This window comes from Arvicola amphibius, chromosome 3 (genome assembly GCF_903992535.2).
Source record: "Arvicola amphibius chromosome 3, mArvAmp1.2, whole genome shotgun sequence".
NCBI classification, from domain to species: Eukaryota; Metazoa; Chordata; class Mammalia; order Rodentia; family Cricetidae; genus Arvicola; species Arvicola amphibius.
The window spans coordinates 575,648-594,245 of record NC_052049.1 but is presented as its reverse complement, the minus strand read 5'-3'; the positions used below and the strand labels follow the sequence as shown (position 1 = coordinate 594,245).

The 18,598-nt window shown below is 51.0% G+C and overlaps 1 protein-coding gene across 2 annotated transcripts in view; it reads left to right on the top strand.

The window, feature by feature from the left end:
• Window positions 1–18,598, top strand: part of Slc12a7 (solute carrier family 12 member 7) — an 83,254-nt gene that overhangs the window by 26,078 nt on the left and 38,578 nt on the right. The window contains exon 1 of one of the 2 annotated variants that reach the window (XM_038321265.2): window positions 3,683–3,877. The exons of the other annotated variant lie outside the window; for it this stretch is intronic. Coding sequence (XP_038177193.1) covers window positions 3,754–3,877 — 124 coding nt within the window. The 5' untranslated portion in view covers window positions 3,683–3,753. Of the gene's footprint in view, window positions 1–3,682; window positions 3,878–18,598 lie in introns of those variants that run through there. 2 annotated transcript variants of the gene reach the window in all.

The following is an 18,598-nucleotide window of genomic DNA, read 5'->3' as shown; positions in this document are numbered from 1 at the left end:
CTATACAATTTTTTTAACTCCATCAAAGACCCCAGAAGGATATAATATTGCCTAAGTAAACAGGGAATACATTGTAAACAACTTCCAAAACTCTAGAAATGACAGAGACATCTTGCTGCCTGGAGAGTCACCCAAAGTTCTTCTGTACCGTTGGGGCATCATCTTCAGCCCAAAGTCCCATAGTATCCAGCAGACTTTTTCTTTCTTTTTTTCTTTTTTTTTTAATTAAAAGATTTATTTATTATATATACAACATTCTGCCTTGATGTATGCCCACATACCAGAGGAGGGCGCCAGATGTCAGTACAGATGGTTGTGAGCCACCATGTGGTTGCTGGGAATTGAACTCAGGACCTCTGGAAGAGCAGCCAGTGCTCTTAACCTCTGAGCCATCTCTCCAGCCCCAGCAGACTTTTTCTTGAAGCAGGAAATTTCAAAGACATTTCCGCCTATACTGGCAGTTCGTCACTCACATTTTTCTGTGTCCTGCAGAATGTCTTGCAGACTCTTTCATGAAGCAGGAACCTCGAAGGATCATCTCACCTTTGGGCAAGTTTAGCAGTCATTTTTCTGTGGGTCCTGCATGCCCAGTTCATCAAGCAGTGCAGGCAAGAGCAGTTTCTTGCCCAAATGGCTAGCAAACTCCATAAGGAGCCTCTCCGATTTTGCATCTTATTTCTTGGTTTTGTGCTTTAAAAGCACTTCAGAGGGACTGGGGAGATGGTCTGGTTGCAAGTATTTTACTGAACCCCAGAACCCACACAGAAATCTGGGTACTTCTTCATACTTGTAATCCCAATGCTCCTGGGAGATGGTGGGTGGAGACAGGTGGCTCCCTGGGAGCTCAGTGGCCGGTTAAAATTATGCCATGTGTCAAAGTTCCAAACCAGTGACACCTACAGCACGACAGTGCGTGTGCATACACACACACACACACACACACACAGAGACGCACACACACGGGTGGGGCACAATGAAGCGTGTGATACACATCTCGTTGTGGCTGTAGAAATCTTACAATGTAGTGCTCATTGAATAACATGTTCCCAGAGTTTCCCAGCCTTTAACCTCTGCACATATGGTCTCATGTCAAGAAAAAAATGTATTTTCCTAGGTTGAGTACCCATCAGACCTTTGTGTCCTGTCCGAAGCAGTTATAAAGCACAGCTATGTTTCCTAAGCAGAACACGCCTTACAGCTCCCGGAAGGTCTGGTAGCTGGCCCACTGGTTCAATGTGAACCACTTACTTTCAAGTTAAAATACTTGGTGCTGCATTGGTTCTGAGACTTTCCACCCTGGGTTGATGGAAATATTCTATCTCTACTTAGTGGGAATGAAAACACCCCCATAGGCTGCTCTGTCCCATTCTGTGGGCTCTTCCTTCTGTGAGTCAGACAAGCTCAGCGGCTGCCCCCTCGCCCCTGGACCTCCCAGCATACGCGAGTGGGTGCCTCGGTACTCCTCAGTTTCGCTGGGTGCAGTGCTCAGTGTTGTCTGAGTTCTTCAGCTTGTGGGTACAGTAATAGACCTTGATGTGTGACCAGTCAGCCACAGGAAATGGGGCTGAGAGACAGACACGTTTGAAAAATGAACTATAGCTGGGCATGTCTGCACGTGTGTGTAATCCCAGTACTTGAGAGGTAGAGGCAAGATGATCAGAAATCCAAAGTAATCTTTGGCTATATATTGAAAATTGAGATCAACCTGGGCTATGAGACCCTCTCTTTTAAAAAAAAAAAAAAAAAAAAAAAAAAAAAAAAAAAACAGTTGTAGGGGGAGGGCAGGGTGATGGGGGCCTAAGTATCAAGTGGTTTGGTTGCCTGTCTGGAGAGGGTCACTTGTGGGGAGCTAAGGTTGAGAGGGTCCCCAGGAGGGCTTCTGGAGCTGGCAGAGTTCTGTCCTGACCCACTTCTATGAGGGGTCCTTGTATCTGGATCTGCTCACTCCAGAAGAATCCTTCCAGGTGACCCTTTTGTGCTCACTTTGGGGATGAGCCTAATAATATCACTGTTCAGAGAGGGTATCACTTAATTTTCAGTGCTGAACTCCCTGATACCTTCTTGGGGTGGTTGAGAGCTTTCCCTCAAGGGATTGTTTTTAAACTGAGTGGATACTTTTGTCCCCCTCCCAGCAATGCCTCCCCATCTTTCAACAACACACCACCACTCCACCCTCCCACCCCACCCCCCACCCCCGGGCCAAGGATGTTCTGAGGAGATCACTGTTTAGGTCCAGCTGATCTAGGGAAACAGGTGCTAGCCCCTCTCTGCTATGGATAGCTCCTGGAGGGAGGTGGGGTGGCAGTGTGGACCCAGCAAGCTGCATCCCACCCTCTATAGGAGCTGGAGTTAACTGTAGAGTGGGCCATGTTTCCTTCAAGCTCCTGACCAGAAGAGCCTTCCAGGTCGAGGGTAGAAAGCAGCAATGCTGGGCACAGTTGGGTTTTCACAGAAATGGCTTTTCTGAATTGGTTTAGAAATGCTTTATTCTCATTGGTAGTATATGCAAAGTCCTGTAGCTCCTGTGTCCCAGTCTGGTCACTGGCTTGGCAGCTGCCTTCCAAACCTTGTGCCTGGTTGAACTGGGCCACGTGTTGTGAGTAGCAACGAGTGTTTCTTTTTGATCATCTAAAACTGTTTTGGGTGATTTGTTGCACCTGGGGGCTATGGCTTTTGTGAGGTGTGTTGGGAATGATAACCAGGGTCTCTGAAATGGTAAGGAACCCTATCCTACTGAACTATACCCCAAGTTTGCCCCTAACATTTTAGTTCAATTCTTCCCTCATGAGTATTTGATTGCTGACAGTTTTTCACAAGACTTTCATTGAGAACAAGGTCCTGAAAGGAAGAACTGTGACTTCCTCCGTGTTTGTATTCTGGAACCCTTTGCTCAAAGCTTCCTGTTATTACCCTGGGAAGTTACCATATTCCCTTGGAACCAAACTCAAGGAAGGAAGCACCATTCTCCCAGGTTGAGATGCAAGGCTTCCCCAGGTTGGGTCGTGGGACACTCCTGCCAGCAGGTACAAAGAGGTTGGGGCTTGGCAGGCTAAGCCCGTCCCAGAGGCCAGTGACCTCTTGGGTGGAATTAACCTCAGGGTGCACAAAGCCCCAAAGGACAGCGCCCATGGCTAGCCATGGACCATTCCCGGGACTAGGTTAGCAGCCTGACCCTGTGAGGGCTCCACCCACGTTACCAGCGTTGTAGGGATGCTGAGCTGCAGACAGGCTGAGAGAAAGGGACCATGATCTGTGGAGCGGTGGGAGAAGAGCCCCACGGGAGTTTGGAGAGAGAATGGGAGAACTGAAACTAAGGGCAGGGAGCCTGTGTTGTGAACAGGGATGTGGTGGGGGGTGGGGGGAGGGGACGACGCAGTTCTGCGGGCGGAACTGGAGCCTCTCGGTGCTACGGGAGGTCTGCTTCTGCGTAAAGTTCATTCGGCGGTGGCCTCTAGGGACTGGGTTTGTGGGAGCGGAATTTTTTGAGGGGTACAGTGTTCCGGAGGGGTAACCCAAGGACTGTGGGCCTACAGGGGCGGAGATGCAGGAGGGCGGAGCCTTGAGGGGGCGGGGTCACTTGGGAAGCCGCCCGGCCCCGCCCCGGGCAAACTTTTCCTGGGCCGTGGGGGCGGGCAGGTGAGATCACGTGGTGGCCGGGGCGTGCCTGGCGGACCCCGCCCCTACGCCCGAGTCCGGCGGCAGCTCCGGAGCAGCGGCGTGTGGCTGCAGGGGACAGCCAAGTCTAGCGGAGCCATGCCCACGAACTTTACCGTAGTGCCGGTGGAGGCGCGCGCCGACGGCTCCGGGGACGAGGCTGCTGAGCGTCCGGAGGAACCGGGATCCCCCGAGAGTGCGGATCCTGCCTGCCCTACCTCGGGTGAGCTTGGCCGCACCTGCCGCGGGACAAAGGCAGAGACTGGGCCCTCCCGCCGCCGCTGGGCCGCTCGGGCTCGTTGGGTGGCAGCGGCCCGCGGCGCGTAGCGGGGTGATGGGAAGGGGTCAGGAGGGCTAGCCGGTGCTTGCCTGGCTCAGAGGAGTGACCCAGGACTTGGAGAGGATTCTTGTGCTGGTGGTTTGTTGGTCTTGTTCGTTCCCGTCCCTAGAATTCACTTCCCTGCGTCTTGCTCGGGCTGCACGGGGAGCCTAAGTCTCTGTTAGCCTGGCTCGATTAGCCCTGGGGGCGCGGTCTCCACCTCTCTGAAAGGCTTGTCTGGAGCACTGAGGCTTGAGCACCGGAAACGACTTGGTCCGATAACTCTGACGGGACTAGGGAGGAGTTGCAGAGCTGCTGGAGGTACCTATGGAAACGGGAAGGCCCAGGTTCCTAGGTGGCACCTGGGAGAGCTCGAAGTACCGACCCCTGGGTGGGTGGTCTCTCTGACACAGAACTTCCTCTGGGCCTGTTTTGCTTTGCTCTAGACCGGCCCGGGGCGGTCATCTAATAAATCTGACTGGGATCCCAGATTTGCCTCCACTGACCTTGTCCCAGCCAAACCTCCTTTGGTATCTTAGAGGAAGGACTGAGGCCCGCGTCTGCCTGGGGAGGGGGCTGCGCTCTCTGAGCGCGGGCTTCTCTTTGCTCTTCTTTGTTCCCAGGATTCAGAGCTCTCTCTGGCACTTTCACTTTCTGCAGGGTGGGGATGGGCCTGGGAATCCATCTCCATCCCAGCTCCAAGAACCCAGCTTCCCCCTGCTGAAGACAAGTCACCTTGAACTGGCTGCTTACTCTGATTCAACGCCTCTCTAGACCTAGATCCTAACAGGCCCTTTGCTTGGGCTGTTGAGGTGAAAAGACCTATCAAAGACTCACCAGCTGCAGCTGACCTTGTGCATGCCCCAGTCTCACTTTGGAGAATCAGGTTCCTGGCTCTGGGTTTGGAAGGGAAAGAGGGTGCAAGTCTCAAGGAATGGCTCTTTCTTGTGACCTCAAAACTTTTGCCGCCCAGTATATAGGCAGGAAAAGCTGTGCTTCCTCTGGCCACACTTTTAGGAGCCTGCAGACACAGGCTAGACATGCTGGCCAGGAAGTGGCTTAGCACAGGTTAGCCGCCTGCCCTTCTCACTCAGTGACCCTTCCCATGGGGTGCTGGACTGTTCAGGCTTTCTCTGCATAGACAAACTATGCTATATCTCAGCAGTTGCCTGGCATAAAATGTAACATCAGTTCAGAGGTGGAGGCAGAATCTAGAAGCCTAAACTCAGTGTCCCGCAGTCAGGGACCCTGAGGAGGAAGGGTGGACAGCATCACAGTGGTCCTCAAGAGTAGAGAGAGCCCCAGCAGCCCTTCCTGGTACCCAGTGCCCCGAGGCAGACAATTCTACACATCTGCTGACATCCAGCTTTAGTGTCTCAGCCAGAGGTAATTTTCCTTTTGATTATTTTTTTTTTTTTTTTTGTCCCCTCTACTATCAGGGCCCTTAAGTGGTGCCTGAGGTCAAGACTGAGGATTCAACTTCTGGGAAGGCAGGTAACCGTTAGGACTCTTTTATTGCCTGCACATGTTTAGACTAACAGGAGGATAAGCCTGCACTTTTAATTGATTGTTTTGAGACACGGTCTTTTGTAGCCTTACACGCAAAATGTAGCTGAAGATGACCTTGAACTTCTGGTTCTGGTGCCTCTACCAACTGCTTGGATTACAGTAATGTGTTGCCACACTTTTTTATTTTTTAAATATGTTGCTGATTGTTATTGAACCAGGGCTTGGTCCATGCTAGCAAACATTCTACCTTCTGAGCACACATCTCCAGCCCTGTGTATGTGTTTTAATGATCCTTTGATGGTCCAGGTTGAACTTAACTTGGTTGGGCTCATGTAGAACTTGCAGTTTGGTGCTCTGAGCACTTCATATTTATTTCTATGAAGATGTTTTTGGAAGCTTAACCTGCTGTGCCATGACAGGGTGAATGTGTTGTATTCTCAAGTCTACTAGGTTTGTCCTGTTTCTAACGGGAGCTTCAGAACCCAGTCCCGGTGGTAGGAAAGGGACCTAACACTTGGTTGTTGTTGGGAAAGTCCAGCTCAGTCAGGAAGAAGGTTTTCTAAAGGTCTGTTGTGTGGATCTTAACCATGTATGTGGGCAGCAGGCCAGGGCCAGTTTGCTTGACCACAGGAGTCACCAGGGTACACTGCTGTCTTGTCCTGCCTTCTATACAGATCCCTTGACGGTCCTGGGAAGTATTGTTTTCTGGACACGTGTGTTCTGCATGTTGCTTGTGCTGAAGTGAGTTTGGGAGACTTTATCTCGTGTGCCTACACAGATCCAAGCCGCGGTGGAACTGGCGAGGCCTCGTAGGCTACCCCTGCTTATACAGCCAGTGTCTTTGGGACCAGAACGAGGGTCTGGCAAGGCTGGGTCTGTCTAGAAAGCTCTTCAGCCTGCACATAAGTGGCTATAGGGAGCCAGCTGCCCTCTTGAGTCTCATGCAGCTTCTATCCTAGGGAAGCAGATAGTGTACGGGTAGAAGTGGACCTTTGCCTGGCCCATACAGTGGCCATCTTTACCTTCACACCACCCCCCTCCCCTTAGTGCTCTGTGACCCAGACAGGGCCTGGGCTGGCTGTTTAGTGGCAGAAATGAAATTGGCCCTATCTTCTAGATAGTGTGTGTCTAATTAAAAAGTCTTTGGCCCCATGTGAGGAGCCTGCCTCCCAGCCCATATAGAGTGAACATTTATTGGGCAAGGGGAGGGGGAGGGGCAGGTGTGGAAAATGTGACACCCACATTTTTCTTCCTCCATTTTTCTTCTGGTTTCCACTCACAAAGGGATGGTTCCCTCAGGGCAGGGACCACACCCCTTAGCCTTTCTGCAGGACCTGGACGGATTATATTTATTGTGAGATTCCTCTAGAAGTGGAAAGGGCATGTGAATTCGTGGTGTTATGTTGGAATATTTTCAGTGTGTAGGAGCAGAGAGGACACTGCGTGGGGCCAGGACACTTCCTGTCCTCCCTCAGAGTGTGGAGCATTGTTAGATCTCAAGTCTCTGGGAAACCATGTCAGGGAAGGCGAAAGGTGAGACGTCTCAGCCCTAGAAAAGGAGTTTCCACAATGGGCTCTTGCTGGAGTTACTGCAGGGTAATCACTGCTGGTGGCCCTTCCACTCCAGGTCAGAGCTGACGTCTACGCAGGCTTCCTTCCAGTCTGATTGCAGGTCCCCTTTCAGATTCCGTCCACGTGATTTCATGCTCTGTGGTGACTTCATCTTAGTTACCTGGGTGACTTCCTACTTCCCTCTGTAGAGGTGACCCTGTCCACTGATACACTGACTGAGGCAGCCTGAGTCACCTTTGGCTGGGCAGTGGGTAGTGTTGTGGGTGTCCCTCGGGGCTGCTGCTGACCGGGTGGTGAAGGGATACTCTGCCCGCTTGGCCATGGGGGTCACAGTGAGGATTCAGAGAACAGTTAGGAAATAGACTGAGCATGAGACTCCAGGCCCTGCCCCGCTAGGCTAGGACATCCTGGGATTTGTCAGGAAAGGATGTCACATGGATGCTGGAGATCCAGGTGGACTGGGGAGCATGGACTCGCGCACCATCTTGCCAGGAGTCCTTGAAGGTGGGACTGAATATGTGAGCTTGGACCCTAATACCGTCTTGTTGGGAGTTATATAAGGTGGGGTTGAGGGTCATTTACAGAGTCAGCAGCGTCTGACGTGTGCGGAATCAGAGTAGGAGGGGGAAGCATGAATTCAAACCAAAGATGGTGCTGGAGTTACTGGTCAGTGTTGCTGGCCTAGGGCCATGGGTTTGGTCCCCAGGATTGTAAGACAAGGCTGTGCAAAGCAACTAGAGGAAACAAAGGATCTGACCGAGCAGATGCCTGCTGGGAACCCAGATGGTCATGGGCTGTGCCCTACCTCCTCCTAGCTGTATCCATGCAACAAGCCCTTCCCTTAGGAACCAGTGGTACAGGTGTCAACACCCAGTTATCATGCCTAGCCCGTGTTCATGTGTGTGAGCATGCATGTATGTATGCCCTGTGTGTGCACATGAGGGTAGAGGTTCTGGTTATTCCCCAATGGAAGGTCACACGGTATTGGGCATTGTCCTTTGCTATGGTCAGACTGCTACTAAGTGTTTGGGTGTCACTGGTGTGACGAGGCACCTCTGTGTGCCAAGTCTGACTCTTTTCCCCAGCCATTATCTTTTCCTTGTTTTTGTTTAGTGTGAGGACCTCCTGGGTCTGTGTCCTTTCCTGGAGTGTTGCCCAGGCCTTTTGATCACTCTGTTGGGTGAATGTCTGAACTGCTCCAAGGGGTTGAAGAGACAGACAGCTTCTGTGATGAAGGACCCTCTAATGGCCCAACATAATGCCATGCCCCCTAAAGCCGAGCAGACTTAGACTGTCTGGGAACTGGACATTGCAGTCCCATTGATCCAGAAAGATCATTTACTAAGGCTGTGTCCCTCTTGGGCCTGGTACATCCGTGTCCATATGGATTCCCTGCCTCATCCTGGCACAGCAGGAGCCTAGTATGTTATGTGGTACAGTATGTGATGGAGAGTGAGATCTGGGTATCAAGGAGATACATGCAGGATGCTGATGTTGCCTATAGGAGCAGTGGGAGAGTGGCGGGCATGCATTCCTTTGGACATGGGGAGCAATGAGGACCCTTGGTTGGATGTTCAAGGGATGGATGTGAACCATGCACCAGTTATGGTAGAGACAAGCAAGCAGTTGGCTTCCAGAAATGCAGCCATATATATATATAGCCTCAGAGGACATGTGAAGGGCCTAGGCTGAGGTGAGTCAGGGTAGCCACAGGGTGCTGAGGTGGCTGGGGGAATTCCGTAGAAAAGATGGCTTTGAGCTTGGTAGATAGAGCCCTGTGTAGGTAGAGCAAGTGTGTGCATGCCATAGGGGCCAAGACAACTCCAGCAGAACAGGTCCGTATGAACTGTAGTGTTAAGAGGCTTGCTTCCCTTAGGAAGAAGCAGCCAGCAGTGAGTGGCATTACTGTGGCTGCTGGGCAGTGTGTCCTTAGCATACTGATTCACCTGTTTGTGCTGGGTGTGGTCCTGTGGTGTTACCTGCTAGTTCTAGTACATCACAGGTGTTGTATATGTAACCTACAGCAGCCAGAGCTGCTCTGGGCGTTGGACTAACTCTGGGAGTTGCAGCTAACCTAGGCAACCACAAGCCCAAACGCGGTATCACCTTCTGAACCCGGAGAGAACCCCCATTTTACCTTTTGTTCTGTACTCAGCTGTGGGAGAACACTAGGAACCCTCTGTGAGTGACGTTCATGGACTTCAGGGTGGTTTTCCTTTTGGTGAGTTCCCCCAAGTGTCCCTTACTTAGAGTTGTTTGGCTTGTGGTGTGGTCAGGAAGAACATTCAGAAAGAGGAGGTGCCCAGAGAGGAGAGAGGTTTTGTCGAGGGCATAGAGCTTGTTACACAGAGCTTTCAGCAGTATCTGGCTTCACGGGACCTTTGTGCATCCCAGCCAAACATCTCAGACTTTAGCAGGAATTTTGACCACATCCAAAAGACCATTTGGGAGCTATCACTCTCTGCCTGCCTGGCAGTGAATCAAGGAGTGCAGATGTCAGTGCCTCTGCCTGCTGGTTATAAGACCACCACCTTAGCAGACTACTAGATCCGACCAGGGAGTGTCAAGGCAGGTCTATGCTCCAGTGTTGAGGGGCAGTGACATTGGACCAGAGCCACTGCCTTCTAGTGCTTTAGACAGTGACTCCCTCTTGTCAGCTGTACAATTGGGTGTAATGTGGGGTCAGACACTCAGTATTGCAGCAGGGAGTTCAGCCGGCTGGACCGCCTGCAGTTGCTGTTACTCTCCAGACTTCAAGCCCTGCCTTTGCAGGCAGAGGGCAAAGTTTGATGTTCACTGTTAAGTATTAACTATTGGTCAGGCCCTGGCCAAGTGGCCGGGTGGTGTCATTTGAAGTGACAGCTGCACTGGAGGTAGCTACTGGAGTGTGATTCCTGCTAGGCCGGGCCTTCCAGAGGGAAGACTTCCTTACCCAGAGGCTGTATAGTCAGGAGTGAAAGATACTCAGGAGTAGGCAGATGTCTTGGGGCTGTGAGTGGCTCGAGGTTCCAGGACCCAGTGAACACTGACTGAGTCTCCACCAGGGTTACCACCTTCCTTTATGCAAAGGAGGGAAACTGCTCTTCATGGTGGGCTGTGCAGATAAGCCTTCCACTTCTGCTCAATAGCCGGCCCACCTTGGTGATGAGGCTGCCAGCTCTCTGTCCTTGTGTATGTCCTTGGTGGCCAGGCCACAGGCAGGCCTAGGGTTCTTAGTGTGTAGTTATGGGATTCCTGGGTCTGGATTGCTGAGTGAGCACGTCAGTTGACCTCCGGAGGTTTCTGTAGGATCTTGTCCCTGCTAAGTAAGGGACTGTGCTGCTTGTGTATTGGGGTGTGGGATGCCTGCAGGTGGGAGGCAAGACTGGCACCATCAGCCAGTCACTGGGGTCCCTAGGCTGTCTCCTCCTTCGTAGATATGTGTCCTCTTTAGGGTGATCCATTTCTGAAGATGGCAGATGGTTCTTGAGCATTTCTTTGTGCCTCAGTTTTCCTCACCAGGACCTGGTCTCTTACGAAGGTGGCTGTGACCTCTCATCTTTTGTCCCATCCTTCTGTGGGTGTCTGGCGCCAGCAGGCTGGGCCTGGCTTTTAGGGCTCAGCAAACATCTGATGGTCACTGGGGAGAGCCGAGCACTCTGGAGGTCAGAGCAGAGAGTGCCAAATGGCTCTTGGGTTTCCCTTTTCATTTAATGGAGGGACGTGCCCACAGCCCAGACAAGTTTGTAACTGAAGCTGTCCCCAGGAGGGTCTAACCGGTGTCCTGCAGGGATGCCGATCTAGGCACAGGTCCTTTCTTCTGCTTTGTCCTTGGCCTCTCGTACCTGGATGTTTGGGGAACAGCATGCCCCTTCTCAGCTCTCATGCTGCTCTGGCTTCTGGGGAAGGGAGACTGGGTGACATGGGATGTTGGAGAGTGAGGTCACCAGAAGCTGCCTTTCTGAAGGACATATCCTTTAGATTGAAAGTCCCAGGCCTAACTCCTGCTTATGTAACTTCTAGGTCTGTGGCCCCATAGATGCCCGATGTCTTGGGGTCTGTTTCCTCAGCGGCAGAGTCTGGGGCTCTGACTTTTTGTGGCTTTGTGTGCTGTGTATGGTGCTGTGCAGATGAACAATGGGGATGTTTGTGTGCATGTGGATATGAATGATATGCACAGTAAGTGCAGTGTACACGTGATTGTCATGATGTAAACTATGAATGGATGAATACGCATGTGTATATACGTTAGTACACATGAGTACACACGTCTGTGCATCTGCATGTGCATGTGTGTACACTGTGTTGGAAATAGTGTAATTATGGTGTGTCAGGCCCTGCAGACCACTTGTCTGCAGAGAGCCTTTTGAATGGCAGGCTGCAAAACTCCCCTGTTTTAGGTTGGTTTGAATTTCAGATTTAAAAGCCTATTGCACGAGATGCCTGCCCAGGCTGCCTGCTAAGGATAAGTGGGTATAAGGAAGGCCAATGACCTTGTGGGCCTGCTTTGGGGCTAGCCCTGCCTATTTCAGGGTAGGAGGTGGAACAGGCTATCCTTTGCGAAGCCTTGTCTCACCTGCTTTCTGTTCCCATGGGTCTTTTCAGTGTTCCTCTGAGAATCTTTGCTTTTCTGAACTGTGTGACATGTGGTGCTCCTGGGTTTGGGCTGAACAAGAGAGTGGGCAGCTAGTTGTGCGTGTGGGTGCTAACTAAGGCTCCGGGGCTTCCAGTCCTCCTGGACCTTGGCCTTGCTCATGCGTTTGGTTTGCCTGCTTCTGCTCAAAGCTGGATCTGCTCCCATGGAAAGATATGGAAAGTGGGACTGCCTGCCATGGTGCAGGTGCCCTGAGAGGCTAGGATGCCACTCAGTGTGGGGGTGTTATCAGGGCCAAAGCGCCTCCACCTGTTGGCCAGATCCCCACCTGCAGGTCAGCATCAGTGCAACGTCAGCCTTGTGGGAAGAAAGCGAGGCTGGACCTGAGTGCTGAGGAAGCTCTCAAAGCCACTAACTTCAGAAGTTCCCACACTGTGGTGGACCTCCATCTCCTCTGAATCCTGGTGACAAAGAGGCCAGGTGGGGCCTGAAAGTGTTGAATGAGACTTGGGGCAGGTGGGAAAGGGCAGGGCCGTTCCCTGAAGGACTCTTTACAGCTCTCTGCTGGACCTCCCTGTCCTGGAAACCTGAGATGGGAGGCCGGGGTTGGAAGAATGTGCACAGAAAATGCCGCAAGAACTAAGCGGCCCCCTTGGGCTGGAGTTGTCGTGGGTGGCTGTTTCTCAATATTTCCTTTGTTTTCTTTTTAGAAAGGGTTATTCATTCAGCCAGCAATTTGTTAGGGGTGCAAGGCCGTCAGCCCGGGGCCTATCACTCAGGCCCTGGCTGGCTGTCATCAGCTATGCTCCGGAGGCAGTCCCACTGACCTCAGTTTCTTAGGTTGCTGGGATTTTAGGATGCATGAAGGCTCAGAGAATCTGGAAGGCAGTCAAGGCCAATGGTCATTCTTTAACTTCCAGGGCCCTGGGACTCTGAAACTCATTCTCACATATAACCATTTCCCAGTGCACTCACCCGGGAGGGTTTATGGCAGTGTTCCCGGCTCGGCCCTTCGGAGGCCAAAAGACACCTTTGGTTACTGGGTGGGACTCCATTTTGTTGTGGGTGCTGTCAGCTAAGAAATCTGCCTCCCTCCACTTCCAAGCCTCTGTGTACAGACTGGGTTCCTCTTGACCCATGCCCCATCTCCAGTATTGCTAAGCTGGGTAGACTTTCCGCCTACACATTGATTTCAGGAAAGGGAGGAGGCTGCTGGACTTTGCAGCCGGCTCTATTGGCTAGCCTACTCAGCTGACCAGGGGCTATGGCTTGGAGTCTCAGAGTTTGCTTTCCACCCCTCCCTTGAGCCATTGAGGGATTGGTGGTGACGCCTTGGAGCCCTGCTCCAGGAAGAATGGGGGTGGGAGGAGGGCAATGTGTTGGCTACAGTCAGTGGAAGAGGCCATGCCTGGGTCAGGCTGTTAAGGTCTGGCTGCCTGGGAATGGGTCTGGGGGCCTGCCAGGTTGTGCCTGGTTTCTCCCTATTAAGATACGGCTCTGCAGGGAGGAGGCTGGGAGTGGGTATTCAGCTTGCTGTCCAGGAGCAGATCCTGGGCTGAGGGCCAGCAGGGACTCTGGCCCTGCTTGTCTGTGCCTATGAAACTTGGCTGAATACCACAATTACCTTATGTTTGTCTGATGGAGAGGTTGTCTCCCGTGCCCAGAGCCCTGGCCACCTCTGACCTATGCACACACCTCTCTTATGTATATTAGACTCTCTGAAGGGGCAGTGTTCCTGAAGCCTGCTGTTTGTAGCCCCTTCTCCCATGGGACTTGACTCTTGAGACTGCTGCTGCAGGAAGACACGGTGCATTTTGTTACCTGCTTGCTGAAAAGAGATGCTGTATTTGCATGTCTTAGAGGAATCCACTGAGACATATTTGAGAAGCTAGACCTGAGGTTGCCTCTGAGGACAGAGGCCTTTCTTTTTTTAATTGTTTTTAATTGATCTATACCTTTCCCCCCCCACCTTCCTCCTTTCCTTCTCTCTCCCCTTCCATCCCCCCCCCAACTCCCCAGGACAAAGGTCTTAATGGGAGGGTGTTTGAAGGGCTTCTAAGTAGCAGATGGGTAGAAAATTTGCATTTTTATTAGGTGAGTCACATCCAAACACAGCCTTAGGTGGCCTTTCCAGGCACTGTGCATGGGCACTCTGAAATGCGTCAGGTCTCAGCTAGAGTCTATAAGGCAGAGACAGCCTATAGCTGCCAGGCACATGTGAGCAGCTGCCCCTAGGCTAACATTGGGTCCCCACATAAGACGATAAAGTGGAAAACCAAGGTACAGCCTTTTCTCCAAGTTGAAACCCATCCTTGTAGCCTTCATGGTAGAGGTCAGAGTTGGCCAGAGTTTCATGCAGCGTACAACATCTTGCTGAAGCGTTTGATCTCTGTGGGCCCAGGGCTGTGGTCTGGGCTAGGTTCACTGACCAAATGATATTGGTTATCACAGGAGGCCCTGGAGTGGCTTTTCTTCTGTAAAGAGCTGCAACCTGTAAGGATAGATAGGTTTGTGGGCACTGCCAGACCTTGTGTGGTGAGGAGAGGAGCCAGTGACAGTGGCCAAGCCCCTTCATGTCATAAACAGGATGCCTAGAAACCCTGACTATTCAGGTCAGCAACAGGGTGTTTCAACAGATGGATCCCGTTAAGTCCTTGGGGTTCCAAGGTTGACAGGTTGTTGCGGTGGCTCATCAGGAGCTGGGGCTCCTTGGGTGCCAGGCAGGAATGATACATTCCAGCCTGACCTCATTCAGAGTTGTGAGTCTGTGCTGAACTAGTTACCACTAAAGAGCCATGATTCTGGAGGGTGTCTGCCCACTGATGCCTAGGGTTCTGTGGGTTTCCATGTTTTCCATTGATGTTTTACCTACATGTGTGTGTGTGTGCGCACCACATCTGTGTCTGGTGCCCATGGAAGCCAGAAGAGGACATTGGATGTTTTGGAACTAGTGTTAGAGAAGGTTGTAGTGTTAGAGAAGGTTGTAAGTCACCTTGTGGGTGCTGGGAATTGAACCCTGGTCCTCTGGAAGAGCAGCATGCCCTCTTGATCCTGTTCTGAGGATATCTAGTCCTAAGTTGTGATAGTTTCTCACACTCATTTCTGATAACCTGACAGACCTGGGAGTGAAGAGAGGGATCCTGGAAAGTTCCCTTTGTGGGGGATCATGTCCCATTCCCTGCCTGGGTCTGTGTCTGGGGAGGAAGGATTCAGGGGATGAGTGCTTGTCTTCATTCACTATCCCAGGATTCATCTCTGTGGTTCCAGTCTTGATCGCTGGGTACATATGTCTAAAGCACCCCTCTACACTGTCTCCACTCTAGGAAGCTCTCTTAGAGAGTTGGCTGCCCCATCTCTTCTCTGACTCGTCCACAGTTAGCCTCTTTAGCCTTGGGTTTGTTGTTGTTTTCAGCAGATGACATGAGGCTTACAGATATTCATCTGGTGGTATTCTGTCCTTCCCTGGGTTCTGTTTGGGCCAGCTGCCCCTGGGATGATCCTTTGCTGCTGAGGCATCAGCTGGTAGCTTGTAGGTATTACACAGGACAATGGGACATTGAGGAATTCTAGAGTCACGGGCTGCTGAGCTGCCTGAGACCTTTACACATGCATCTTAAAGGCCACAGGATACAGATGTCAGAAAGCAGCTGCGTGTGGTACAAGAGAGACACGGTACCTCCTGTTTGGAACCGCAGTTGTATCTAAGAGTCTGGCTGGCTTACCTTGGTTTTGAGGTTTGCTGTTTCTGCAGTTGACTCTGAACTAGTTTCAGATGTGATGTTGCCAGTGTAGACATCAGCTCATCTGGAAGGCTTGACAGACGCGCATGCCTTCATGAGGAACCTCCGTGGTTGGTGGCACTCTCTACTCTAAAGGAAAATGCCCTCAGTACCTTAGGTCCTCTCTTCTATGTCCTAGGCCCTGTGGGTCTGTGGACTCGGGCTCTGGGGGCTTGCGGCAGACACAAGATGACAGCTGAGCCTAGCAGTCTCCACTTTTCTGTTGTTTCCATGAGCAAGGGTTTGCAGGGAGGAGAGGCGTGCACCCGTAGCTCACGTGATCTAGTTTAGGTTTTATGGCTGAAGATCCTTGTTTTTTTTTTTAATATTTATTTATTTATATGTATACAATGTTCTGTCTGTGTGTATGCCTGCAGGCCAGAAGAGGGCACCAGACCTCATTTACAGATGGTTGTGAGCCACTATGTGGTTGCTAGGAATTGAACTCAGGACCTTTGGAAGAGCAGGCAATGCTCTTAACCACTGAGCCATCTCTCCAGCTCCAAGATCCTTGTTTTAAGATCTTGTTTGTTGTCGGTTTTTTGTTTTGTTTGTTTTGGTGAGCTAGGGACTCTCTATTATTGGGCTGTTCTGGAACTTGCTCTGTAGACCAGACTGACCTTGAATTCACAAAGATCAGCCTGCCTCTGTGCTAGGATTAAAGGTGTGTGCCAATACCACCAGGCTTTGTGGTATTTCTTAATAACAAAAGCAGCTAGTAGAGATAATCACTGTGAGAAGAAAAGAGATGCGGAATGACTTACCTGCATCTCTGTCCCCATCACCTACCCTTGCAGACCCAAGGTTATCTCTAAGTGGTGCCGTTCTGTCTCCCCATTTTGCCTTTAGAGGGAGTGCATGCCTTTGTAATTTTCTAAATGTTGATGCACCTCAGCTGGCGAGGGTCTGGGCTCAGCCTGCCCAGACTTCCATGTGAACTCTTTCTAGTTGTTCTGCCATGAAGTGGGAGGCCATTGCTACCTGGGTGTGAAATGGACAGGTTTTTAAAAGTATTTCTGAAAATGAGGGAAGGTAATCACTTTTAATCCGTAAGTGTGGAGGTTCATCAGAAATGAGTTTGTCTTCCTATTGCGGAAGAAAGGCTGACTTTGTTAGAGAGTTAGCCTTGTGGTCTTGTGACCTGGCCACATCTTATCCACAGGTGGAGAGAGTCTGCCTGCCTGGCTTCTCCCTGCAGAGTACCAGTGCCTCCCTCGGTTTTCCCCCAGCTGGGGTGAAGCCTGTGTTATGTGCTTGGCTGGCAGTGGATGCCCACCCTAGTGTCCACTCCTCATTATGCTGCCCTCTGCCTAAGATGCTTCTAGTTGTTATGAATGAGCAGACTGACTAAGAGAGAGGGGACACCTCAGGTGAGCAGCTTTGCCTTGGTGCTCAACAGTTTTCAGTTCTGGTATAACCCAGAACCCTCAGTACAGATCAAGGCCTGGCAGATGCTGGTGATATGAGTGAGCATAGGGAGGGGATAGTGAGGGGCTTGTCCCACATGTGTCCTCTTCTTCTGTCAGCAACACTTGTCAGAGCCTCCGTGTGTGCGCAGAAGGCCTGGTGACTCCTGAGTTCGCTCGCTTGCTTGTGCGCTCTCTCTCTCTCTCTCTCTCTCTCTCTCTCTCTGTGTGTGTGTGTGTGTGTGTGTGTGTGTTTAAATCGAGGTTTCCTTTGTGTAGACTTTATAACATACTCTCTCAAAACTATGATTCAGATTTAAGTCTTATTTAGATATAAAAGTCATTAGGGAAGATCTGAAAATTAACAGTCGTCTAGGTGATAACATGGATCGTGGTATTTTCATGTAAATACAGGTAGACTTCTCAAATGGAAATGTTTGATTCTTAATTATCTCTTGACTCTGGTAAAATTAGGCAGGCAGGACTCTTGGATGCCCTCCCAATGCCCTGTGGGTGTGAGGTACCATAAACACTCCCCATTTATTTGGTTCAGGTGTGACCCCAGCTGATAGTCTCCCTGAATCTGCCCAGCCAGAGCTCTCTGGAGCATGTGCGTGGGCACTGATGATGGGCGTGTCTTTTAACAAAACTGGTGTGAGGCTCGGAGACTAGAGAGAACGCTGTGGTTGATGACAAGCTTACTAGTCTTCAGTGCAGCCCCAACTGGAGGAATTTAGTGAAATGATGTGTTTTGCTGTTTTTAAGGTGTTTTTGTGTGTGTGTGTGTGTGTGTGTGTGTGTTTGTGTTGTGCATTCATACATTACTTTGAGCAATAAAATGAAAACAGAGGTACAGAAGCTACACAGTACGAGCCACCACAGCTTCTGCAATCCAGGTTGAGACTGTCACATTGACCCCAGTCTCCCCAGCCTTTGTTTGTGTCCTTATATTGTTTTCCAGCGTTAGCAGGCTTGGCCATCCTGTACAGATGTCCATTGAGCAGGTTTAAATGTCATCTGTCCCCCAGCTTCACAAGTATATTGCCACCTCATTAGTGCAGGGCACTAGTGCCCCCCTCTCCCGAGAGTATTGATCAGTCTCTGGAAGTGATGTTTCCTTAGATGAGCGATCATTACTGTATCTGTGTATCCGGACAAAGGGTCAAATAAGTTTCTTGAGGACACCAGCTACGACTGCTCATTTGGCATTATGGCTGCACTTTGTGAGAGACCCAGGCAGGTGACTCCTATGCTCAGGCTATGGAGCAGGCCGGAGGAATGGTTTCTGAATATCTCTTGCCCTCTGTGTCCTTCCTTATCGTCCCCTCTTCCCTGGAGACTAGCAACTTGAGCTGAGCTGGAGGTGAGCAGCAGAGACTTTGTTCAAGGTCATGAGCTTGAGTTGGCTCCATCTAAGCATCTAAGGTAGAATCTGAAACCTGTCTCCTAACCCTCTGGAGGGTAGTCGGGCTTTGAGTCAAACCCTGGTCCTCTCTGTCCTCAGAGCTTATGACACCAGGGTGCATTGCATTTGCATTCTCTGCTTTTTGTTTGTTTCCCAAACAGGTTCTTACTATGTAGCCCTGGCTGGCCTGCAACTTGCAACTATGTAGACCAGGCTGGCTTGTAATTTGCAACTATGTAGACCAGGCTGGTCACCATGGCTTGTGTGGTCCTCAGATGCTTGTCTGTGCTCCAATGCTTAGATGGTCTTGGAAGTGGTCACAGGGGACTATCCAGATGGTGCCCATTGCTTTTTGGTGTGCCAATGACATTTTCTGGTTAC